This window comes from Poromitra crassiceps (genome assembly GCF_964638095.1).
Source record: "Poromitra crassiceps genome assembly, chromosome: 15".
In the NCBI taxonomy this organism is placed as follows: Eukaryota; Metazoa; Chordata; class Actinopteri; order Beryciformes; family Melamphaidae; genus Poromitra; species Poromitra crassiceps.
The window spans coordinates 7,787,712-7,815,611 of NC_139634.1; the positions used below are offsets into that span (position 1 = coordinate 7,787,712).

A 27,900-nucleotide genomic window follows, 5' to 3' on the forward strand; every position below is an offset into this window, starting at 1 on the left:
TCTGTCTCTGTGGGCAGAACGTGCTTGTCTCTCTTGGCCCCCCCTCTCTCCTCGTCTCAGATGTTGATGTTAATTCAGGCATGGTGCTAGCCTGATAGCACGACGAGGCCCACCCACAGAAGCCGGGCAGCGGCTCTGAAGGTAAACACGTATGAATAAGTCAGCAGGGCTGTAGGGCTGAGCGTCAGCAGGCAGGAGGCATCTCGTCCAGGAGCCAGAAGACCAGCACTGCTGCCTGGTGGAGCTCCTCTGCTAATTGCTCGGGGAAGGCAGCACAGTGTGCGTTAGCTGCCAGTGTACTGATGTAAAGTGGACCATATTAATCAAGACACTAAGAGGCAACTGCAGAGCTGTGTGTGTGTGTGTGTGTGCGCGCACACACACACACACACACACACACACACACGTGGCTATGAGCATGTCTGTCTGTGCATAGATAGATAGATAGATCAGCACTGCTGGAGATAGAAAGACATACAGACGGATAGATAGATAGATAGATAGATAGATAGACATACAGACAGATAGACAGATAATATATAGATAGATAGATAGATAGATAGATAGATAGATAGATAGACAGACATACAGACAGATAGACAGATAATATATAGATAGATATATAGATAGATAGATAGATAGATAGATATAGATAAATAGATAGACAGATAATGATAGATAGATAATAGATAGATAAATAGATAGACAGATAATAGATAGACAGACATACAGACATACAGACAGATAGACATACAGACGGATAGATAGACAGATAATAGATAGATAGATAATAGATAGATAAATAGATAGACAGATAATAGATAGATAGACAGACATACAGACAGATAGACATACAGACAGATAGATAGACAGATAATAGATAGACAGATAATAGATAGATAGATAGATAAATAGACAGATAATAGATAGATAGATAGATAAATAGACAGATAATAGATAGATAGATAGATAGATAGATAGACAGACAGACAGATAATAGATAGATAGACAGACATACAGACAGATAGACATACAGACAGATAGATAGATAGACAGATAATAGATAGATAGATAATAGATAGATAAATAGATAGACAGATAATAGATAGATAGACAGACATACAGACATACAGACAGATAGACATACAGACAGATAGATAGACAGATAATAGATAGATAGACAGACATACAGACAGATAGACATACAGACAGATAGATAGACAGATAATAGATAGATAGACAGACATACAGACATACAGACAGATAGACATACAGACAGATAAATAGATAGACAGATAATAGATAGATAGACAGACATACAGACATACAGACAGATAGACATACAGACAGATAGATAGATAGACAGATAATAGATAGATAGATAGATAGATAGATAGATAGATAGACAGATAATAGATAGATAGATAGATAAATAGACAGATAATAGATAGATAGATAGATAGATAGATAGACAGATAATAGATAGATAGATAGACAGATAATAGATAGATACTAGATAATAGATAGATAAATAGATAGACAGATAATAGATAGACATATAATAGATAGATTAGATAGATTAGATAGATAGATAAATAGACAGACAGACAATAGATAGATAGATAAATAGATAGACGGATAATAGATAGATAGATAGATAGATAGATAGACAGACAGACAGACAGACAGACAGACAGATAGACAGATAGATAGATAGATATATATATAGATAGATAGGTCGATAGATAGATAGATAGATAGATATATAGATAGATAGATAGGTCGATAGATAGATAGATAGATAGATAGATAGATAGATAGATAGATAGATAGATAGATAGATAGATAGATAGAAAGATAGAGGTGTACAGAGACATCATAATCTGTATCGGTATTCGGATAGAGGGCCAGTTTATACCGGAGGTCACATTGAATAGGGCAAATGTTTCATTTTCTAACCTAATATTCATGGCAATGCAATTTTTTGTGCCTTCAAAGCATCAAGTTGATTTATTATTGGCATATAATTAATTATGAAATACATTTCTGCATCCTCAACACTGTACTTTTAATCTCAGCCCCCCTCCCTCTGCAAGGCTCTCTCTCTCTCTCTCTCTCGCTCTTCTCTCTCACTCTCTCGCTCCCCCTATCTCTCTCTATCTCTCTCTCTCTCTCTCTCTTCTCTCTCACTCTCTCGCTCCCCCTATCTCTCTCTATCTCTCTCTCTCTCTCTCGCTCTTCTCGCTCCCCCTCTCTCTCTCTCTCTCGCTCTTCTCTCTCACTCTCTCGCTCCCCCTCTCTCTCTCCCTATCTCTCTCTCCCTCTATCTCTCTGTCACTGGGCCTGAATCTCTCTCTCTCTCTCTCTCTCTGTCACTGGGCCTGAAAGATGCACAGCGGCTACAGTAGCAAAATAGCCTTTTTTCATTTTGGCCGGACCCCAGTAGGGCCGGCCTAGAAGAGCCTCAGGGGCTTACTGACTCACTCACTAACTGACTGACTGACTGACTGACTGACTCACTCACTGACTCACTCACTCACTCACTGACTCCCCATTGTTGAAACAGGCGTGGGTGTTGAGCAGCAGCAGGCAGCTGAATGAAGCCTGTGACACAGGTGAAGGATGTGTAGCATTAAGCTTCTGGCATACTCTTCGCGCTCAGCCAAGCGCATAGGGCGCGCGGCGATTTTGACGTCATCGCACGGGGCGTGTCGGGGGGCGAGGCCTGAGCGCAGCGCGGCGCGTCCAGGGAGATTTTTCTATCAGCGCATCGGGTTTTGCTGCCTGTGCCTGTGAGATCTCCATGGTAGGCTATCAGCGGATATCTGCTGTGATTGAGTCCTCACCGTCCTCATCGTCGTAAAGTCGCCTTCGAAGCATGACGTTCGATTATAACAAACTAGTTGTGTGGCTTAGCCTTCCCAAATGTTGAGGGTCGTTTTTTAGAATTTAATACATAGAATTCGGAACGTTACATTCAATTTCATTCAGACTGCCTGGCACTGATCGCCGCCATTTTCCCCTAGAGCTTCCACAGGAGGAGCGAGATGCGCAATCGCTATATTCTGTTTTGGCCCGCGCAGAGTGCGCACGCCCTCCGTGGAGCCCCGCCTCCAGCGCATGCGCGAAGAGTATGCCAGAAGCTTTAGTGGCTAGGGGGTATGGGTGGTGTTTGGGGGGGGAGGGGCATAGGGCTAGGAAGGTGCTAGAGAGCCGGTCGAGGGGTGGGTAGGGTTAGTGGTGACTAGGGGCATTACAGTCTGACTTAGTTTCCGAATAATTCGGGTACAAGAAATATCCATTGCATCATTTGTGCTTTCCTGATAACATATTTGGATTTGAGCACATCCCTAATTAAATAGATAGTTAGATGACATACACACGCATACACACGCATGCACGCACACACACGCGCACACACACACACACACACACACACACACACACACACACACACACACACACACACACACACACACACACACACACACACACACAGATAGAAGGGGGGGGGGGAGGGAGGGAATAATCTGTACCTACTGTACAGTTTTGGCAACATAATTATGTTTATTTCCTGCCTTGCCACTAAAACATATTTGAATTGAGAGAGAGGGAGAGAGAGAGAGAGAGAGAGAAGGGGGAGGAGAGGATATTCAGCTGGGTGCAGTACCAGCTTTGATCTACAGAGGTCAGTGTTTCACTTTTCAGGTCTCAGCAGTGCCGCCGTCTCAACCTGGATGACCAACCATTTCAATTACAGTGAAGCTATTGATTTATTGAGTGAATTAACATATAGCAATCTCCCGCCATCACACTCCTCCTTGTTTCCTTGTTGCTGTACAATGTCAGGAGGAGTGAGCGCCTGATGGGAGGAGGAGAGCGCATGTAGGAGTTCTGTATCGCTGTGTGGAGATATGGAAGAAGCTGAAGAATGGCCCCGCGGCCTTGAAAACACAATCATCTTGACGCGTGACGCGAGCAGAGCAGTTAAAGACTGGTTTGCTGCAGAAAGCTGCGGAAAGACATTTCTGTAAATGTCAACGAAATAAACCCCTTTGTGGGTCTGATTGCAATGTCGGTGGCAAGCAAAGTTCAAATTTAGTCAGGGATTTAGGGATGTGGCAGCAGGCAGCTACAGTTTCTTCATCTTCATCTTCTTCTTCTGCTGGCACCGGCTGAAAAGCTCCAAACACAGCCAACACTAGAATTAAAACCCTCGGCAGAAGAATTCACTCTCTCTCTCCTCTCCTGTTCGCTGTCAATTTTTCTTTTTCAGGTCAGTGCTTCTGGGAGAGGTGAGAGAGAGTGGGTGAGAGAGAGAGCGATAGGGAGAGAGAACGAGAGAGGGGGAGAGAGAGTGATAGGGAGAGAGAGAGAGAGAGAGAGAGAGAGAGAGAGCGAGGGAGGGGAGGAGAGGAGAGAGAAAGCAAATTGAGATGGCTGGAGCTGAATCCCAGGACCGGGGGCCGGTGTCAGCCGAGCAGCCCGTAAATAACCTGTTTTATTAGGCCTGTAATGATCCCCGATGAATATTGACAGCCAGACTATGATGACTTTGTAGCTGAATATCAGTAATTAAGTTTCAAAGGAGCGGGTGGTGAGAAGGTAAGGTCATATTGATCTCCCCGCCGTGCGCAACATGCCCGAGAACAGGACGTCAATGAGAGCAGGCGGAGACGTGGCCGTCTGCAGGCTGCGTGAATTCTCACACACTCGCACACACACACACAGACGCACACTCACACTTACACACACACACACACACGCGCGCGCCTGTGCACACAGATATACGCAACGCAGATGACAACCAATAATGGAGGTCAGAGCAATCTCCGTTAATGGGAATTCCGGGCATTTCCATAACGCCGCGAAATGCTCTCATCTCGGGAGGATCAATTTGCTGAATCGTGATGGTAGAAAATATCTAAAAGGTACCGGGTCGTCTCGCTCGCTCCTCAGATCTCACAAAACAAACCCGTGTGTGTGTGTGGTGCACAGGGAGCAGGGGAGCAGTGCTGCTGCAGAGGCGTCTGAAAAGCTCTTTGGTGGCTGGCTGGCTGCTTCAGTGCAAAGTGAAGATGAATAATTTAAGGAACACAAAGAAATCAATGTGGCATCTTTAGTTAATTTGATTTGGCGCATTAGAGAACAACTGGGCTGCCTTATCTAATTACACACACTGCTCGGGTAATTGTTGCAAAGTCAATAGTAAACAGGCTCCATTCCTTTTTTTTGAACAATTCTACCACTACTGCTGCTGCCCCGACTTTTTGGCCGGCTGCCGGGCTTTGAAGTCTGGTCCCAGGCTTGGGAGTCAGAGGTAATGGTCTGCGCTTGGTATGATCTGCGCTTGCTCTCTGCTCCTCGATGTTGCTGCTGCTGCCGCTGAGGGCTAGTAGGTTGTGGCTAATGCGCGGTGCAATGTCGTCCCATCATCCACTTTGATAGTGTTTCCTGAATGTGCTGCTGCTACATTTCCCATCTGGACTTGGTAAAATAGTGCTGCACTGCAGATGACAATCTGTGTAAACGTTGTACAAGCAGCTAGATAATGAAGCCATGACAAGGAAATGATAAGCCATACTGCCTTTCTTTCCTACGCAGGATCGGAGGAGAAGTCTCCGCAGAGAGCTCCATAAGTAGTACGGATAGTGACATTTTTGTTTGCCTCCATATTACTACTTTGCATGTGAAATGATTTCATGACTGTGAAGTTAGTAAAAGAAATCACTACAGCAAATATATCACAATATTTCTTACCGCACTACTGTATTGATGATTGTACGTGTGTTCAGTGACACAGTATCATACTTATGCACTTTATTTTCATGTTTTCAGTGTGTTCAGTGAGTACAGTATATTATAACAGGCCTCTCTCAAATCAAGCAATCTGATTGGCTCGCAGCTGTGGTATATTTAGCATATACCACAGTATATATACCACCGTGAGAGCCAATCACTGGCCTGAACACTGTGTGAGGAGGGCCAGAAGAGCCAGAGGGGCTCAGGTCCAGTAATAATAATAATAATCATCATCATCATCATCATCATCGTCATTTTCATATTTCCATAGATCACTTCAGACTGTGATATATGCTTATTATACCACACCTAAGGGTGTTTTCACGACGCTTAGGTGTGGTATAATAAGCATATACCACGGCCTGTTGTGATCTATTGCTTAAAGTCGAGGTGAACCCGTTCGTCACGTGCATCTGATCATTTGATTTGACAATTCCGAGGACTGGCTTTGGCATTGGCCAATCCTGGCGTGTTCCACCTCCAAATCGGGTGGGATTCAGCGTGTTGTTGTGCTACGCGACTGGGATCCGCGGAGTACCAGGCAGCCAGGCTGCTTCATGCGGAGCGAGCGGACAATCTGATGCATGGGTGCTGCCCGCCCGCCTGGAAACTCCGAGAGACGACCCCTGACAGCCAGGGAGGCTGTCAGGCTCGGAGGCGCGTGCCATTATCGTTATAAATGTAAATAATATTCCTGGAATGCGTGTTTTAACGAGCCAGTTACATTTCTTTGCATTCTTAGAGATTATAGTTTTTGGTTTTTGTTCATGTTTCTAACAATTTGCCAAGTTAGTAGTTAGTTTATGGGATAGGAATTCTGCCAGATGACAGGCATTTTCTCTTTCTTTTGGAAGAGAAAATTATCCTGAAATGAAGATTTGATTGACAGCTGCATGTCATGATAAGATTGGTTGAAATGGGGTAGAAATTTGATAGTACTAGGTGACGTCAGCAAACTGTACATTACTGTTATCAATGAAATCTTGAAAAATGAACTTTTGATGTGAAAAAGTGTGAAAAACGAAAGAAATTAGACTTTTGTGATTTTGTTTGCATACATTACTGCATACCCAGGTATTTGAACTAAAAGAAAAGAAAAGTCATTTTTGGGTTCAGCTCAACTTTAAACATAATGCACTTTATTTTCAATATGATGTTATGGCATCTACAGTTCAGTGTGTTCAGTAACACTAATGTGCAACTGTGCGAATACTCTTCTAATAAATTGGAATGAACATTTTGAATTAAATAGATCTGACTCAATTTGCCCACTGAGTTAGCAATATAATGTGATGTACATATTATTACACTACCCAGGTGGTACACAGAAAGTGGTATTTTCAGCTCTATTTTCAGATTTTCAGTCAATTATGTCGAGTATTGCAATATGTATCGTATCACAATGTATCGTGATATACAATCATATCGTGACCCGTGTATCATCGTATCGTATCGTATCGTATCGTATCGTATCGTAACGCATCGTGAGGTCCTTGCCAATACCCAGCACTAGAAGTTAGCTGAGGATAGTCACAGCTGAATCATCAGAGATACCTATTAGGATTAATAAAAAGAAAGAGAACCCGATGATGAGATACTACTCTGCTATCTTGATGGGTTCGAAGAGTTTCAGAAGTCCCTGCACAGTAGGGTTTTTTCATTAAAGTAAAAAATTATAATTACTCCGGTATTGAATTATATAATCTCAAACTGTCAAAACACTTTTGGCACCCTGAAACGGAGGAGGACTCTGGGGGCCGAGTACAGAAAGAGCTGTTAGTGCTTTGTAGCGTTCATTTGCTGTGCCTGAGTAGCCTCAAATTAAAGCTGACGAGCAGCACTTCATTGTATCGTCTCGCACTGAGAGTCACAACAATGTGGGGCTGAAACAGTGATCCGTGCACACCGAGCGACGCGACGCGGCGCGCTGCACGGGTTCTGCTCCACAGCGTACGGGCCTCACTGCACGGGTTCTGCTCCACAGCGTACGGGCCTGGCCCGGGTGTGAGCTGTGCCGAGGCAAGCGAGCGAGCGAGCGGGCCCAGCCGGGGCCTAAATAATGTGATGTTTGTGGGCCTGTTGGGCTCGTGTGGGTCCAGGTTCCCCTGCATTAGCTGATAGCCTCCCCCTCCTGTCAGGCCTCCCACTTAATCCGGATGGTCGTTGCGAGCCGTGGCCCGGGCTCCCCGGGCAGAGGAGAGGGATTATTACACCCATAAAAGCAGGCGTTTTAATGGCCTTTCAGATTTCCTCTGATGTGTTCATATGGCGCTGGTGCTATAAACCACTCCTTCATATCCTCTTCAGGCCACCCCCCCCCACCCCCCCACCGCCCGTAAAATGACCCGCCGACCCCCGCTAACCTTGGTCAGCGAGGCGTGTTAAAGTGCCCCCCTGTGTTTGTGTGTGTGTGTGTGTGTGTGTGTGTGTGTGTGTGTGTGTGTGTGTGTGTGTGTGTGTGTGTGTGTGTGTGGTGAAACGACCTCTGGGACTGTCTGAGGTTCAGCACATGTCGCTTTTCACCAAGCCATACATACAGTAAAGTGAGTAAGACAGCACCCCATAGGCCGATAGAAGACAGAGAAACAGCTCTGTCATCATTCAGAAACCACGCCCCAAAGCGGGGGGACAAAACAAAAACTCCCCCCCCTAATCCATGTCACGTGTTGCACACAAAGATCATATATACGGAAGATGAACACTCCAACTTACTTCCTTGACAGCTACATCCGCATTTTTCTTCTCGCCAATTCTCAATGGCTTCCTTGTTTTGCTCGAGAGTAAAAATAAATAAATTGAATTGGCGATTTTTTTTTACATTTGTTGTCTGCGCAGCTTTTGGCTATGTTTAATTCAAGGTAAATGACGCAGGTGTATGTATGGACGTGAACGGAGAGCTTCCCCCCCCCCGTGATGGGCGTGGCCTATTTCATGCAGTGTCTCTCAATAAGGTGACGCGATGCCACCTGAGCTGACACAGAGAAGTGAGCGCTCCAGTCGCGTGGCACAATGAGGACTTGGCTCATTACCTATTCCCCGGCCTATCTGCAAGCACTGATGTCAAATGTAGATAGGGCGAAAATAATGAATACCATTTTCTCTCTTTTTTCAGCTGGCGCGTCCCTCCTTCCCCTTTTCATCCCCGTGTAATTTGAAGCGCTTGGATGATCATAGACCTTAGCCATCACCAAATCTGAAAAGACACGTTTAGGTGCCCTCAGGCAGGAGACACGAATCTATTTTCACTACACTCAAGGTCTCCTGGATTCCTGAGCAGAGTGGTAGCTCGCTCCCCCCAATATGAAACCAGGCGCAGGCATTAATTCAGCGGCACTGATGCTTTGCTTTGCTAAGCCGTTAATATATGCAAAGTTTAGCGCGTTTTTCTTCTCTTTCTGGTTGTCGTTGTTCTCGTCGTTGTTGTGTAACAAATTCATCCCCTGCAGTGGTTTATCTACAGTATTACCAGGTAACACAAAGTAAGCACCTAATTGTAATTTCCATTCCAACAGAAGGTGCCAAAATGCCCCCTTTCCTGCATTTGCTGTAAAGTTGTAATAAAAACGCTCAATCTAATTCTGTTTGTATACTCTGTCGGGCCTCTGCGCGGGGGGGCGGCTTCAGCACTGTGCCGGCAAATGATCAGACTGTGCTCCTTTACCCTGCATGCAGGTTGCATGCTGGGGCCGAGGAGGGCTGAGTGATGCCTGCTTCATATTTAATGGCAGGCTCGGGTTGGCCAGAGTAAGTGATGCGGGGCGAGGTGCAGGGCAAGGTGCAGGACGAGGTGCAGGGCAAGGTGCAGGACGAGGTGCAGGGCAAGGTGCAGGACGAGGTGCAGGGCAAGGTGCAGGACGAGGTGCAGGGCGACCAGGTGCAGGGCGACCAGGTGCAGGGCGACGAGGTGCAGGGCGACGAGGTGCAGGGCGACGAGGTGCAGCACAAGGTGCAGGGCGACCAGGTGCAGGGCGAGGTGCAGGGCGAGGTGCAGGGTGACCAGGTGCAAGGCGAGGTGCAGGGCGACGAGGTGCAGGGTGACCAGGTGCAAGGCGACGAGGTGCAGCACGAGGTGCAGGGTGACGAGTTGCAGGGCGACGAGGTTGCAGGGCGAGGTGCAGGGCGACCAGGTGCTGTGACTTTGGGGCGTGCAGGAGTGTTGGAGGTTGGGTTGTTAAAAGTATCGATACTATCGAAAAGTATCAATACTGAAATTTTGAAACGGATACAATACTCATTTGCAGAGCCGGTCCTCCCTATAAGCACACTAAGCAGCTGCTTAGGGCCCTGCAGCTGCCAGGGGGCCCCTGTGGGAAGAAGATGGCAGGCCCGTCTTTGATAAGCTCTCGCATGCTCAGTTTTAAGCTCGAGCAGAACTTCTGGTATTAGCGGAAACTAGACATCCAGACGAATAGGACCAACCCTGTTATGCTAGCTCACTGGGAAGTGGGTGTAAAATAGCTCCAAAGTCGGTGAGGTTTGTTTTTTACAAAGGTAAATGGGCATGACTATTTTTTCAAACGGGTTCCTCCTAGACCTCGCTCTCAGACAAGATGAATGCCCAATTATGGCTGCAATCAGTTTAGCAGTATCTGACTTTTAAGACATATTTTCATCACAGTAGGCATGCACTTACTGGGGCCATTCAAAGTGCTTTGCAGAGTAATAATAATGTGGTAAAGGTAAAAGATTTGCACTTAAAAAGTGCAAAAGTGCAGACAAGCAATACAAAATGTACAAAGATTAAAGTGGAGTCATTAGAACAGCAGGAGCCGAGTGCACCAGCTGGGCATAAAAAAGTCGGTCTTAACTCTTATGCCGGTCTTAGCTACGCCCGACATGATTTGAATTTACACCGAGTGCACCAAGACTGACTTACCATGGTCGTAGCTGCGCCCGGTCTTTAGGCTGCGGACGTGCGCGTTCACGTGAATACGTGCTTGTTGCCAAGCAACACACTTCTCTCAGACGAGCTCGAGACAGCTGACAGACAGCTCCAACTCAGCTCCAACTTATAAAGTTGTATTCAAAGCATAGAAACGTTCTCACAGCTCAATTTAACAGCGCCAACACAAACAAACAGAAACAAGATGCATGGAATTTGATCACAAGTGCAATCAGTACTGAATGCGATGGCAGACTGCGCACTGCGGGCAGTTGACGAAGTCAGGAAGAAATGGAAAGATCTTCCGACGCATCAGCTTTTAAAAACCCGCCGACGAGCGGAGGTCCTGCTCCCAAAACGTCTATTTACAGCACATATCGATCGATGTTTTTGGAGAAGATTCCGGCCGCATCACAGGACTGAACGGCACTGACAGCACAGAGCTGTCAGTCCGGACAGCGCAGATCAAGATGAGACAGCTGCCAGTCAGTATGGCTACGCCTTGGGTGTAAATTGTACGCCTGCTCCATACCAGACGTAAAAGTTACACCCAGGCGCAGCGCATACAGGGCTTAAGACTACATGGTGCACTAGTCATAAAATTAAGTTAGTCGTAACTTTGAGTTCTACGTCGGACGTAGCGTTACACCTAGGCGTACGCCCAGCTGGTGCACTCGGCTCAGGAGTCTAGCTTCACAGCCATGTTTACCTCTGACATAATCAGCTACATAGGGTTTAAGAGCTCCAGGGTCCTAAAGACATTTTTTTTCTTTCCCTATTTCTGCACACTGTGGTACCTAAACACTCATGGAATTGTAGAAATTCAGTATGGCAACAAAGCTGAGACTCTTGTGAATCCAAAGAGCCCAATTGCATTCATGTGTGATGAAACATGGCCTCATACCATTGGAATGTGATGACAGCATTTTATTATTATCATTATTTTTATTATTATTATCATTATTATTATTATTATTATTATTATTATTATTATTATTGGCCCCCAGGGGGAACCAAACCCGCTGTATGGTTATATAACGTTATTTACCCCTGGATTAATTTACATTTAGCATTATTTTCGGATTAAAATAAATAAATAAAAATCACCTTCTCAGGAGCAATATTGAAGTGAGGTTTGGAGCCGCCTAGTGGATAAACACAGTTGATGCCATTTTAAAATATTCAACTATAGCATTCAGACAAAAACATAGTAGAAGTAAAAATGGCAAGTACAGTCAGTCAGCTATACTTTGAGTGTTTCATTGAGTCTATTTAATTAGCAGTAAAATAACTGCGGCTCATGTTGATGAGGTACGGGGTTCAAATATACATACTACAGCATGCGCTGGGACGCGTCATCAGTGATGTTAACTGGGGTCGTGGGGTGTTTCGGGTCTGTCAACATCATACACCCTCGCCCAGTAGACCCAGCCGAGGCCGATTACGACCCCGACCCGCGTCCCAGAAGCAGCCGCTCACGGATCAGCCTTCCTACTCTGTCTGCAGCGTTGCCCGCGGAAGGGTTGATCACGCCCAATCCGCTGCAATAGAGTTTAGTGCTACACCACAGTATTGAGAGACCTTCGGTGCATGGAGGTCTAAGGCCCTGTGCGGTGATTCCAGGCTGGGCACCTCCTTCGTCTCACCAGAACCTCCCGCGGAAAAAGGGTTAGAACAAATAACATGCATAAGGGTTATAATTGCATATGGCTGGTTCTATGAATACTTCACTGTCTGTCCACTGCGAGGCAGGCCCCCCAAACCGATCCTGCTTAGGGCCCCCAGATGTACACATCTGAGTGCGTCTGCTCATTTGCAATAGGTATCGATAGTATCGATAAGTATCAATACTAAAAAATTGAAACGGATACAATACTCATTTGCAACAGTTTCGATACCAGCAGTGCTTTCATTGAATGAAAAATCACTCAACAAGCTAAACGAGGGGGTAATCTGCCATCAGTGCAAAGTTTTTAATGAGTTTTATCGGGCCTAGATTATGGAGAAGTGTGCGTCTGTCCGTCCATCTGTCTAACTTTATTTTTGATGTGTCGTCATCACGTGGTATCGAGTATCGATATTTTCCTGGGTATTGAAGTGGAAATTCTAGCATCGTGACATCCCTAGTTGGAGGACACCGCTCTCGGGCCACTCCTTATTAGGGACACTATTGATTTGTTTGATTAGATGAGTGACAGCAGAGAAAACACGCCCCCGCCCCCAGTGCCCCCCCCCACCAACCCCACCCTCATTTTCTTCAACATCATTCCAAGTCATTAATGAACAGTTTGCTTCTTCACTACCTTTAAATTACTGGCTATTATTTTAACCTCCCCCCTTCCCCCCCACACAACCCCCTTATAAACACAATAAACGTTTAGAAGTGGATGCACAGCTCTAGTCCCTCTCTTCCTCCTCCGGGCCCGCCCCCCTCCTCCTCCTCCTCCTCCTCCTCCTCCTCATTACATTCAGTGCACAGCAATGGACACAGATCAATGGCTTCCAGGCCCCTTAACAAGCCACACCACTTCCTTACCTTCTCTAATGCAAATCAGGATATTGGCTACAAATCTCCTATCAAGTGAGTGGCTACTTAATGGAGTAGGTAAGGTGGCTGGTCAGTGCTGCGCTGCTGCACACCACAACCAACCAACCGTTCAGACTAGTGGCACCTAGTGGCTGGTGCAGGATGAGGAGGGGGGGGGGTTGTGTGATAAGCTGGAGTATGGTTGAGGAGGGGGGTGGTTGGGGGGTGGTTGGGATGAGTGATGTAATTAGCAGACAGCTGGGGTAAAGGAGGTTGTGACAGTACACGAATGAGGTCAAACAGACAGTTAGGAGGAGAGAGTAACAGTTGATGTATGGTTTGACGGAGGAGGGGATGTTCCATTGACACGCAGAGAGAAAACAAAAGACACTCAAATCAACGCGTAGCGTGTAGTGTTATAAATCAAGGCCGAGCGTTATATTGCGCTGTAGATACAGATGCCTCCATTTGCATTTGTTTGATCGGGTCGCCGTTGTCACTAAAACACAAAGCAAATCAATATTGCATGTTTTTAGCCCTTGTCGCAAATGTAGAACAGGCGCACGCTTTTGCTTTTGTTGTGTACAAAATAATGAGAGAGAGAGACAGAGAGAGAGAGAGAGACATAGGGAGAGATTGAGAGAGAGAGAGAGAGAGAGAGAGAAATAGGGAGAGATGGAGAGAGAGAGGGAGAGAGAGAGAGAGACATAGGGAGATATTGAGAGAGAGAGAGAGAGAAATAGGGAGAGATGGAGAGAGAGAGGGAGAGAGAAAGAGAGAGAGACATAGGGAGAGATTGAGAGAGAGAGAAATAGGGAGAGATGGAGAGAGAGAGGGAGAGAGAGAGAGAGACATAGGGAGAGATTGAGAGAGAGAGAGAGAGAGAGAGAGAGAAATAGGGAGAGATGGGGAGAGGGAGAGAGAGAGAGAGAGACATAGGGAGAGATGGAGAGAGAGAGAGAGAGAGAGAGAGAGAGAGACATAGGGAGAGAGGGAGAGAGAAAAATTCAATAGATGACAGTGCTGTGCTCTTTAAGTAGCTAGCAGGCCCAGCGTGAGGCACAGCTCACACGCAGGACGCAGCCAGTGCCACAAACACAGGAAGTAGCATCCAACATATTTACGGCGCTAATGATCTATTATGATTGATCTTTGCATCATTAGTATGTCTTTTCTGAAGTGATGCCAGTGTGTGTGTGTGTGTGTGTTAGTGTGTGTGTGTGTGTGTGTTTGTGTGTGTGTGTGTGTGTGTGTGTTAGTGTGTGTGTGTGCGTGTGTGTGTGTGTGTGTGTGTGTGTGTGTTAGTGTGTGCGTGTGTGTGTGTGTGTGTGTGTGTGTGTGTGTTAGTGTGTGTGTGTGTGTGTGTGTGTGTGCGTGTGTGTGTGTGTGTGTGTTAGTGTGTGTGTGTGTGTGTGTGTGTGTGTGTGTGTGTGTGTGTGTGCGTGCGTGTGTGTGTGTGTGTGTGCGTGTGTGTATGTGTGTGTGTGTGTGTGTGTGTGTGTTGACGACGACGTGCTTGCGGTTGTGTGTGAGAACATGCGTGGGGAGGTGAAGTCACACTGTATATGGATTTCAGGAGAAGTTGTTGCTGCTCTGTAAAGCACGGGCCAATTCTGCCTGTCGATAGTAACAAGAAAAAAATAAAATAAAAAATAAAAAAGTTTGCGGCCATGAAAACAACTCTGTGGAGCTGAGTAAATCCTGCAGCTCCTGTAGCATCCACAACTCCCTAGAAAGAACAGCCTCTCATAGTGTCAACATCTACACGTCCACATAAACACTCCCACAATCACACACACACACACACACACACACACACACACACACACACACACACACACACACACACACACACACACACACAGACACACACTAAGAAGTCCACACAAACACTCCCACAATCACACACACAGACAGACACACACTAAGAAGTCCACATAAACACTCACACAATCACACACACACACACACACACACACACACACACACACACACACACACACACACACACACACACACACACTAAGAAGTCCACATAAACACTCCCACAATCACACACACACACACACACACACACACACACACACACACACACACACACACACGCACACTAAGAAAATCCACATAAACACTCACACACACAGAAAGACACACTAAGATGATTTGACAGCCATGCACTCCCTCTGTACGCTTTTATGCTTCGGTGACACTGACGGAGAAGAAGGGGGGGGGGGGGGAGGCGCCTGGGCAGGGATTTGGGATTTGCCCTGTAAAGATGACACATGAGAGCCGGGGGACAAGGAGGAGAGAGAGGGGGGAAGGCTGCTATGATACACTGTTGACACGCAGCCCGAGAGTCTCAACTTACATCGTGTCACGCGTGTTACAGACGATTTAGAGACGGACGGACGGGGGCAGCAGGAAGTGCGATCTGGGTCAGTTCATTATCCGGGAGGGGAGTGAGAGCTCTTCTTCTGCAGAGACGGTATCAGGAGGACGGCCGTGTTGGACCTGGTCGGGCCACTCAGGCATGAGGGGGAATCCTACTGGGTCTTAATTAAAAGGGCGTTCTTCTCCAGAGCCAGATCGGGTTGGGGTGGTGGTGGAGGAGGAGGGAGCGATATTCCCCCAGTGCAGTGTGTAAATGAGCAGGATGAACTTTGAAACGTATCGGAAATATCTTACGGCGTCCGCCCCCCCCCCCCGTGGGAATCAGTGGTAGAGTCCTTTACACGGGCCTCGAGTAAAAATTACCCTTTGGAGCAGAAAACTCTGCGTTTTCTATTATCCTGGCATCTAATCCCAGGGTCTTTACCAGCTCAGCTGCCCACTACGTGCCTGCTCATAATCCTCCTGTCTGGAGGCACGCCAAGGCAACTCTCCATAGGGGTGGCTACTTCCCATCGTCGTGGATCTAGGACCAGTTTACCCTCCCACTGGAGTGGACTTCACGTCAGTATTAAGGCGCGACGTGTCGTATCGATCCCCCGCTGCGGGCTGGCTGGCTGGGGTGAGAGCCAGGTTAGGGTCGGCGCAGGCGGGCCTGGCACTGTGCAGGAGTCCGTGTTGGGTATAGAGGTCATATGGACACAGGCTGTCATGAGCCATCAGAACTAAATCCACTGACGTGACATCACAACAACAGTGACTCAGTGCTGTAGCAGGCCTTTACCTTCAGGCACCAAAAAAATCCGGCCACATTTCTCATAAAAACGGAAAAGAAAATCCTCTTTTCTTATAGATAGCATTTCCGAACGGACAAGCATTTTTTTCCAAATGTGGATATTGCCTTCAGGATTTACTTAACTCTCCCTGTAACAAATGCCTCTGGAGAGCGCTCCTTTTCAAAACAAAAAGGCTCACCCACTTGACATTGATGTCATTGGAAAGTGACATTGTTAGAACATTGGACTTCACCACTCTAGTCAAACGCTTTGCCACGGCAAAAGTCAGGAAGAAGACATTTCAGGTACGAACAGACTTGAATACTGCTTGATTGATTTGTGCAATAATTGAATAACCATGTGTGTGTGCACTGTAATAATAACAGCAATAATAAATACTAAATAATAATAATAAAAGTGCTTGTTGTGACATCTCAGTGGCAATGTTTTCTTTCCAATCAGGCTGTTTATGAAAGAACATGATGGCTAAACCTACAGTTTGTGTTTGTAAGTTAGAATGCTGACAGGAGAGCAGGTGGTGACATGAAAGTTAGTGAGAAAAGGAGAAGATACTGAATAATGACATCACAACAGTATAATCCTAATGTTGATTTAAAATGAGATATTCCTTTAAATACGGCTAAAAAAGGTTAAAAAAAAACACTCCAATTTTTTCCGCTTTCCTTCAGGAGCCAGCGCAGCACGTATCAGTTCATCTGCACTAGTCCGCCATTAGCGCTTCAAGGACCTAGCAGACCCTGTGGCCTGGGGGGGGGTCAGCCTATCACAGCCACACGACTGAATGTAAATGTCACCTGATTGGACAGCAGATGATATAGAGACAGATAAAAAAAAAGCAGAAAAGAGATTTAAGATTACACCCTGTTCAGGATGAAATCAATATTTCTCTTGTCAAATTAGATTTGGCTTGTTAGGTAGTGATTAGTCGTAGTCCTCTCATACAAATGGGCCTGCTTGGCAGTGGGGCGGGGGTGGAATGGAGCACGGTGGGGGGAGCAGGAGTCACCCGGGGGGCAGAAGTGATCGACTGGATCCAGCCTGGAGAATCGATCCCGCCTGGGCAGGAGGTTCATATGATGCCTCGCTGTCTGAGAGCTCTGTGTCTTCTGGGCTCGGCTTTATTAGAGCAGAGAGGATCTCCAGCCAAACAAACACACACAAACGCATGTACGTACACACACACACGCACGCACGCATGCACGCACGCGCACACACACACACACACACACGCACGCGCACACACACACACACACACACACACACACACACACGCACGCACGCGCGCACACACACGCACACACACACACACACACAGCACACATTCAGGAGGAAATTTTTTAATCTTCCTCAGATTCAATATGTCTCCGGTTGAGAGCCAGGCACGAAGGCCAGGCGAAAAAACACCTCTGGAAAAAAAGATGTCTCTGTGTAAAAATGCTTTTTTGTCCTATCCTCCTCACTGTAGAGTGGCCTTTTCCCTGCAGCTACTCTTACACAGCACAGAAAGACTTCTAATTGGGCCGAGATAGGATTTAGTTCTGTTACTGCGTATTAATAAAGTGGCCGGTTGGCAATTGCGTTGTCATTATTAGTTTCGGTAACTTCGGTAACACTTGGATAGTCCCGCCTGCAGAAAGTCTACTAGTATTTGTACATTTCAACAGCTTATTAGTTAACATTCATTAAACAATTCAAAAAATTCAACTCTTTCGTGTTGTTTTAACAGCTTATTAGTTGAGATTCAACAACAGATTCTAGCTGATCACCCGGAGTAGATACAGTATGTTCTGGTATTGTCACATACTTGTAGATAATCTGTTAAACAACAGTTGAATTGTTGAATGTCAACCAATAAACTGTTGAAAGGCTACAAATGCTCTGTAGACTCTCTGTAGGTGGACTAAGACTTATAACTTATAGATTTGGGTTAGATGATACTATGAAACATAGTCATTGCACTCACCCAGTCTTGGCAAAGTTGGTCCAGTAGGTCATGACCACGGCGCTGAGCATCACGTCGTTCTTTGAGAAGTTACAGGGGAAAAGGTCAGTGGGGCCGATCATGGGGATCCCGAAGACGTAGGGCACCTCGTCGCCGTGCGCCGCGTCCGACCAGGCGGGCTTCATCAGACTCTGGCAGTGGTGGTAGAAGGCGTAGAAGTAGGTGGGCGAGCCGTAGCGGGCGTGGAGATCGGCCGTCACCACCGAGGGCTCCACCCACTGGTGATCGGTGAACAGCGCCACCAGCGTCTTGCGCCGGGTCTCCGGGTTGTCCCTGTCTGCCCAGTCCGTGTACATGAACTTGATGGTTTCCCTCAGCGTGTCCTTGCCCTCCGGGTAGCCGTACAGGCTGTCCACGAAGTCCGACACGGAGAAGTCAAAGTCGTTGCCGGAGACGCCGTCCTCGGAGTCCACCACGTTCTCCACGAAGCGCAGCCCCTCGCCCTGGTTGACGCCCAGCATGATGTCGTAGTTGAGGAACTCGCCTTGCTCCATCAGGATCTCGGGGTCGTCGGGGATGACGTCGCCGTCGATGACGGGCCCGAAGGCCACGTGGTACCTGGCGGGCTGGATGTCCTGCTCCACCAGCTCCCTGGAGCTCTTCTTCCTCAGGCAGTCCACCATGTCCAGGGTGTCCAGGACATTGCAGCCCACCTTCTCGGACAGGAGACGGGTGTACTTGACCGGCTGGTAGTTCACCGCCCAGCTGGACAGGGCCGACCCACTCTGGATGATGGCTCTGTGGAACAGACCTGCACAGGGACACAGGGGAGAGAGACAGCATGGTGTTCAGTGTGTGTGTGGATAATGCACTTAGACCTAATGGATTTTTTTTTTTTTATATACAGTATATATAATTTATTTTGTTTAATTTCTCTCCCATCTTCTCCAATTCGTCATGCTACCGGCTTCCCACCCCACAGACACGGCCAATTGTGTCATAGGAACGTCTGGGCCAAGCCGGAAAGTACCGCTACCGGGAACTGAACCCGGGTCCGGTAGGCGAGTGGGTTTTTACCTTTAACACTACCTCAGACACCCCAACACTACATGGTAGTCTTTGTTGTTGTCACCATAATAAAAAGTGACCTGTCAACTCCGCATTTGGTGAGAGTAACAACGGCCGGACAGAGCAACGTTTGTTGTGATGATGAAAGTACAGATGGCCTGGTCTCACAGACAGATAGCCGGCAGGCAGAAGATGGCCTGGTCTCACAGACAGATAGCAGGCAGGCAGAAGATGGCCTGGTCTCACAGACAGATAGCAGGCAGGCAGAAGATGGCCTGGTCTCACAGACAGATAGCAGGCAGGCAGAAGATGGCCTGGTCTCACAGACAGATAGCAGGCAGGCAGAAGATGGCCTGGTCTCACAGACAGATAGCAGGCAGGCAGAAGATGGCCTGGTCTCACAGACAGATAGCAGGCAGGCAGAAGATGGCCTGGTCTCACAGACAGATAGCAGGCAGGCAGAAGATGGCCTGGTCTCACAGACAGATAGCAGGCAGGCAGAAGATGGCCTGGTCTCACAGACAGATAGCCGGCAGGCAGAAGATGGCCTGGTCTCACAGACAGATAGCCGGCAGGCAGAAGATGGCCTGGTCTCACAGACAGATAGCAGGCAGGCAGAAGATGGCCTGGTCTCACAGACAGATAGCAGGCAGGCAGAAGATGGCCTGGTCTCACAGACAGATAGCAGGCAGGCAGAAGATGGCCTGGTCTCACAGACAGATAGCAGGCAGGCAGAAGATGGCCTGGTCTCACAGACAGATAGCAGGCAGGCAGAAGATGGCCTGGTCTCACAGACAGATAGCCGGCAGGCAGAAGATGGCCTGGTCTCACAGACAGATAGCCGGCAGGCAGAAGATGGCCTGGTCTCACAGACAGATAGCAGGCAGGCAGAAGATGGCCTGGTCTCACAGACAGATAGCAGGCAGGCAGAAGATGGCCTGGTCTCACAGACAGATAGCCGGCAGAAGAGGGAATCAGCATTCTGTCAGTCAACTTCTGTGGTTTCATCCATCTCTATATGCTCTCTCAGTAATGAACCCAGTGTCTGTCAGGAACAGATGCTGTCAGTGTGGCTACAGAGGTCCTGCTGCAAGATGGAACCCGGCAAACCAGAGCATACAGCACCATGCCCAAGATACTACATCTAACCAGAGCATACAGCACCATGCCCAAGATACTACATCAAACCAGAGCATACAGCACCATGCCCAAGATACTACATCAAACCAGAGCATACAGCACCATGCCCAAGATACTACATCAAACCAGAGCATACAGCACCATGCCCAAGATACTACATCAAACCAGAGCATACAGCACCATGCCCAAGATACTACATCAAACCAGAGCATACAGCACCATGCCCAAGATACTACATCAAACCAGAGCATACAGCACCATGCCCAAGATACTACATCAAACCAGAGCATACAGCACCATGCCCAAGATACTACATCAAACCAGAGCATACAGCACCATGCCCAAGATACTACATCAAACCAGAGCATACAGCACCATGCCCAAGATACTACATCAAACCAGAGCATACAGCACCATGCCCAAGATACTACATCAAACCAGAGCATACAGCACCATGCCCAAGATACTACATCAAACCAGAGCATACAGCACCATGCCCAAGATACTACATCAAACCAGAGCATACAGCACCATGCCCAAGATACTACATCAAACCAGAGCATACAGCACCATGCCCAAGATACTACATCAAACCAGAGCATACAGCACCATGCCCAAGATACTACATCAAACCAGAGCATACAGCACCATGCCCAAGATACTACATCAAACCAGAGCATACAGCACCATGCCCAAGATACTACATCAGTGCCGTGTCTCGGCTCATCTGTCTTTACTACAAAATGCAATATTGTATTTGTTTATTTAAAAGGATCCCCATTAGCCGCCGCTTGGGGTCCAAACACAATACACATTATATTAGTAGCAATTGTAAACGGCAAACAAAGTAAAATGCAAAACAAGTAAAGGGAAATCACAGAACAACAGAGTACAAAGTACAAAAACAAGCAAGAAAAACAACAATATTTTGGTCAGCTAGTCATGTAGCTGGCCTATTGTCCAGAAATCAACTGATCTGTATGACACTGTACTATTAAAAATACATGTACAGAGAAAGAGGAGTCAATGTGGTCTCAATGTGGTGTCAACGTGGTGTCACAAGCGTCAATGTGTGTTTAATGGTGTTTGTGAGTGCAGATGGGATCTTAGCTTCCATTTAAAACCTACCCTCCCATAGATGGGAGGAAATATTTGCTGGTAGACACAGTTCCAAGACATTATAGACCTATATATAACACTTTTCGTCAGTTGGTGTTAGGTCTGGGCAAAGTCAACTGACCCCTACTCGCCCCTCTGGTGGAGTGTGTGTGAACACTTGAACTATAAATGATGCTGTTGAAAATAAATGTGGTTCTGAATAACTGAATAAGGTATTATTCCATACCATATTATTTGGTAATAATATGCTATGAATAACTCTGAAAATGTAAAAGTAGGATGGACGATAGACTTTGCTCAGCAGTAAGCCAGAGTTCCATTTGAGGGTTCCTGAATGTGCTTATTCCCTCCCTCTGTTAACACACTTTTCAAGGTAGTGTAATTTGTAGAGTGTGCATTTTTTACACACACACACACACACACACACACACACACACACACACACACACACACACACACACACACACACACACACACACACACACACAAACACACACACACACACACACACACACAAACACACACACACACACACACACAGACACAGACACAGACACAGACACAGACACAAACACACACACACAGACACACACACACACACACACACACACACACACACACACACACACGCACACAGTGTGCAGTCTGAATTAACTTGGCGTAATTTAAAAGAAATTATGATTATAATTTTTACCTCTAAATTGTCGAGGAGTGTGTGGGTGGGTTGCTATAAATAAAAGCCAGACTCCTACACTCTACATTAGCAGACGGAATTGAGCTGCAGATCCTCACTGGATCTAAGCAATACAATCAAACATGGCAGCACATGATGAAATATTGTTTGCTAAGAGGCTTTTTACAAAGACACTGTCTGTCTCGTGTTTGTAATAAACCGAAATGAGAGACTTTGCTGTACCAACAACAGCACCCGTGTCAGGTTCAGAGGGGCTACTACACCCAACACAAATCTACATTCTCAGATTCGCTCTCGCCAAAGCAGATGGGTTTGGGTTTGCAGTGGCAGTATGAGGAACATTCAAAATAACTTTTCACCACAAGGAGTGGATGATACAAACTAACGGACATGATTTCCTCTGAAAAATAATGGCGTCGCGTTCCTTTGAATGATTTCACCCTTCAAAAGGTGCGTTCACACCGACCTATTAAAGTTTTTCGTTGGCATCGAGTTTACATACAAAGTCAATGCAAACGAGCGATTGAGCGTATATTCGCCCGGGAGAAAAATCGCTGGGCGTTCGAGCGACAGAGACAGAGCGATAGGGCGAAAATTTGCTAGTCGCCCCCGAGATGAAATATCCCAACTCGAGCGAAATTTCGCTGGCATCAGTCGCTCGCTGTTCAACGCTGATTGGCTGCCGTGTGAGAGCAAGTCAAGGGCTTGGAACAAACCGCTGGTTTATTGTGTGGCAACAAACCGCATTGACAGGCTGACAGCTGACATGAAGTGAAGTCTGTACTACCGGTATAGAGCTCGCGTTAGGAGCACGCTGATATAGGCTTAGCTTGTAAACAACTACGGTGGCTCGTCGTGGACAAACATCATGACATTGCGTAACGTTATAGCCCCCCAGATGTCCGTCAATTCGTGTGCCTGTTGACGAGCGATTTCAACACAGCGACGGAGCGATTCCAAAGGGTTGAATGGAGCGACGGAGAGAAAAATAAATATCTCGGTGACGTGAACACAGCTTAAGAGAGACGAGAGACATCCTTCGGGACATCCGTCAATCCTCAAGCCTTCGGTTCCACCGCCATGCCTGACCAGTCTGGCATGACCCCAACTCGATCTGTCCTCCTGATATGGCTTTCGGATTCACAAGGGCTATTTTACACTTCCTCTCAAAGTCTTATAGCAAAGCCGTGACTAAGCTCTACCCACTTGACATGCTCCCTTTCGTGCTCAGTGGGCAACATGGCATTGTGACTGCCAGAGTGGAGGATTGGACTGAGAAGAACGCATGTCCCCTCCTGCTGCTGTGAGGCGCAATAAACGGATAAAATATTCTCATGGCACTTATATATGACCAAGGTGGTATACCATTAGGGCCATTTGGACAGCTCAGCCTGAGAGAAACATAATAGCGCCTGTTTGTGGTATCTCTGCTGTTTAAGTCTTTGTGTTTTTACGAGGGAAACAGCCGACTTAAGTGGCAGATATATCACTATGGTGGTCTTAATCACACGCGGCGGCGGGGGGGCTTCTTTCTCCTCGGTGGAGATGAAGTGTTTATTTATTTAGCATGTATTTGTTTGCCAGTAGTTTAACAGAAGAATAAACGTGTGTGTGTGGGGGAGTGAACTGTGAAAGGCCTCTGTGGTGAGTGACGCACGCGCCACAATCTGTGCATTTGAGTGTGAACATGTGTAAGTGTGATTTCTGCGTGGGCAGTGAAGCTTTGGATGCATGGCTGAGTATTAGTGGAATGTTGATTTAACCTTGTCAGTGTAGGCCTGTGTGTGTGTGTGTGTGTGTGTGTGTGTGTGTGTGTGTGTGTGCGTGCGTGCAAGCAAGCATATCTGTTGTTCTGCCTGTGTGATGCGTGTGTCCTCCTGCTATGTAGATAAGGCCATGAGCAGTCTGTGGCCTCGCCCTGGCGCTGCCCTTTGAAGCCGTCCCGTGGCGGCGCGTCTCCGCAGCACGGCGCCCCGTGCCGCGTCCCGGGGAGCGGGAGCACTGTGCCCGTGTCCCGGGGAGCCGGAGAGCAGATGTCGAGGGTTTTTCACCCACTTGAAAGCTTTATTAGAGGGACAGCCTCGAGATGAAAGATGGCCCGCTCGGAGGCAGGCTGAGGCTTAATCCTGCCATCGCTCCCTTCTCCGCCTCCTCCCCTCGCCTCCTTCTTCTTCAGTGGTATTGCTCCCTCGCCTCCTTCTTCTTCAGTGGTATTGCTCCGTCGCCTCCTTCTTCTTCAGTGGTATTGCTCCCTCGCCTCCTTCTTCTTCAGTGGTATTGCTCCCTCGCCTCCTTCTTCTTCAGTGGTATCGCTCCCTCGCCTCCTTCTTCTTCAGTGGTATTGCTCCCTCGCCTCCTTCTTCTTCAGTGGTATTGCTCCCTCGCCTCCTTCTTCTTCAGTGGTATTGCTCCCTCGCCTCCTTCTTCTTCAGTGGTATTGCCCGGACTGCGCCGTGCACACAGAGCCGGTTATGGTGCCGGGGATGCGTCCTGAATCCCAATGCCTCCTGCTGGGCCACAGCCAGTCTCTAAACGCCTTGGATCAGAATAAGTTCCCGTGAGCGCCAAGGTGATTTGAAAGATATCAAAGACGTTTTCTTTTCTGTAATTGAGGCGAGCGAGGGGGAATGAAACTAGGCCTGGTCCCAGTCCTCAGTCTAGCCATGTCTGTCCCCAGACCCAACAGATGACCAGCTGTGGAGGTAGCTTGACTCAGTCTAGCCATGTCTGTCCCCAGACACCCAGATGTCCAGCTGTGCAGGTAGCCCACGTCTGTCCCCAGACCTCCAGATGGCCAGCTGTGCAGGTAGCTTGACTCAGTCTACCCACGTCTGTCCCCAGACACCCAGATGGCCAGCTGTGCAGGTAGATTGACTCAAGTCTACCCACGTCTGTCCCCAGACACCCAGATGGCCAGCTGTGCAGGTAGATTGACTCAAGTCTACCCACGTCTGTCCCCAGACACCCAGATGGCCAGCTGTGCAGGTAGCTTGACTCAGTCTACCCATGTCTGTCCCCAGACACCCAGATGGCCAGCTGTGCAGGTAGTTTGACTCAAGTCTACCCACGTCTGTCCCCAGACACCCAGATGGCCAGCTGTGGAGGTAGATTGACTCAAGTCTACCCACGTCTGTCCCCAGACACCCAGATGGCCAGCTGTGCAGGTAGCTTGACTCAGTCTACCCACGTCTGTCCCCAGACCTCCAGATGGCCAGCTGTGCAGGTAGCTTGACTCAGTCTACCCACGTCTGTCCCCAGACACCCAGATGGCCAGCTGTGCAGGTAGATTGACTCAAGTCTACCCACGTCTGTCCCCAGACACCCAGATGGCCAGCTGTGCAGGTAGATTGACTCAAGTCTACCCACGTCTGTCCCCAGACACCCAGATGGCCAGCTGTGCAGGTAGATTGACTCAAGTCTACCCACGTCTGTCCCCAGACACCCAGATGGCCAGCTGTGCAGGTAGCTTGACTCAGTCTACCCATGTCTGTCCCCAGACACCCAGATGGCCAGCTGTGCAGGTAGTTTGACTCAAGTCTACCCACGTCTGTCCCCAGACACCCAGATGGCCAGCTGTGCAGGTAGATTGACTCAAGTCTACCCATGTCTGTCCCCAGACACCCAGATGGCCAGCTGCAGAGAGGTAGTTTGACACGACTAGATTTATCGCAGGCATTTGGTTGACGAGGGGGAGGAAGGGTGACTGAGGGTTTGACTATTGTTTGTAGTGAAACAGATAAATCCACAGCACCGGAGCTGTCACTGTACCAATACATATGCATCAGAGCTGTGTGTGATGAGGCCCGCTGTGGTAGAACGCTCACCGGGGAAGGTCAGAGAGAGAGAGAGAGAGAGAGAGAGGAGAGCGAGGAGAGCGAGGAGCTCAGGCTCTATCACCTACTGAAGGAATCCACTAATTATCCACACTGGGAGGTGGTGTGTGTGTGCACGGCACGCCCGCGCCCGCCCGCGCGTGTGTGTGTGTGCTGACTTTGATTGATAAGACATAATTATGATGAATTGACCGACAGATGACATGCATCATTATGATGACGGCTAACCATTTGTGACATTGTTTTGCCTTCGGTATCGACCCGCCGCATCTCCATAGTGCATGATTCATATTACAGCAGCGGCGTCCCTTTAGGAGAGCGAAAGACGCCGGCAGAATAATGCACATCGTGTTTGAAGGAAACGACGTGTCTCGCCTTTGTATCTCTCGCATGTTCTGCTTTGTAAAGCCAACAGATAGCGCCCCATCTTTATCTGCCTGTGTTTGACATGCGAGAACACCGACACCCAAACTGTGAGGAGATCCATCAACGCGCAGCTTCGCTGGCACATTGAGGTCACGCTGAATTATGACCGGAGCTCAGAGGTAATCACTCATCGGGGGCCCCCGCTAAAGTGCCGCGGCGTCGCTCCCGCGGCCGGCTTCCTGCACTGCGGCGTGCCCGACCTCGACCGCGCTGCCCCCTCGCCAGACACCTGTTAAATGGCCGTGCGGTGGTGGGAGAGCGCGGGCCATCGGATTGGCAGATTGGCGGCGTGGAGATAATTCAACCGCTGATAGAAAAAAAAAAGGGCGACCTTGGGGGGGGGGCATGACGACCACCGCATAGGTTAGAGCTACAGCCCGCGCGCACACACACACACACATGCGCGCGTACACACGCACGCGCGCGCGCGCGCGAAAACACAGGCTTGAACAAACAGTCCGAAGGCAATGAGTTAATTAATCTGTGCATGACATTTACACTTGTGAAAGCAGACCACGAACACACAAGACGTTCTGATCCTCAGCCCCTCTCTGGTCATCACATTTCTCGGGCTCAGCTCTGCTGTACCAAAGGCTCATCATGGATGTGATGCTGATATCAGCACGATGCTGCAGCCAAGTTAGCGAGCTGCATCACTGGAGAGGCGCTAACATGATGTGGCTTCAGATCAGCTGTTATTATTATGCAGATATACACAATTAGTGTATGTTAGTCTCTACGTGCATTAGGGTTGGGTACCGAAAAACAAGGTACTACCAATATGGTACCGGTACCTTTACAACCAATACTACCGGTACCGAATTGCAACCCAGATTTAGGTGCCTCATTTAGGTGCCATGGCTCGAGCTGCTGAGTGAAATATCCGCCCTCCGGTGCTCCGAAATGGGCGCTGCTGCACGCACCTTCACTAACATTCTAGGACATAACAGATACAATTATTGTTTGAAATCCTCTTTACAGCCTCTTTAAATACAAAATAGGTTTAAATATGCTTTCACTTTTTTTTTAAAGTACCGTTTCAGGCACCCGGTACCGTTTTAAAAGTATCGTTTTAGCACCTGTAAAATATGAAACGATACCCATCCCTAACGTGCATGCGTGTCTTCTTCAGTCTGCGCGTTAATTGACGAGGATGTTTCTGCTTGTGATGATGTCACTATGAGCGCCGTAAAATGAATGTACTTTGCAATCTGGAACAGCTGGCAAAAATCAGCCAAGCGCCATCATCATCGGTGGGTTTTATCAGTCTGGCCCTGAGAGA

The 27,900-nt window shown here is 47.8% G+C and overlaps 1 protein-coding gene across 10 annotated transcripts in view; it reads right to left on the minus strand.

The window, feature by feature from the left end:
* The window catches only part of nlgn3a (neuroligin 3a), a gene marked incomplete at its 3' end in the record, with an annotated part of 174,777 nt that overhangs the window by 1,310 nt on the left and 145,567 nt on the right, over positions 1–27,900 (minus strand). For all 10 annotated transcript variants that reach the window (XM_083651432.1, XM_083651424.1, XM_083651429.1 and 7 more), the window contains one exon: positions 18,360–19,149. In XM_083651432.1, coding sequence (XP_083507558.1) covers positions 18,360–19,149 — 790 coding nt within the window. The remainder of the gene's footprint in view (positions 1–18,359; positions 19,150–27,900) is intronic.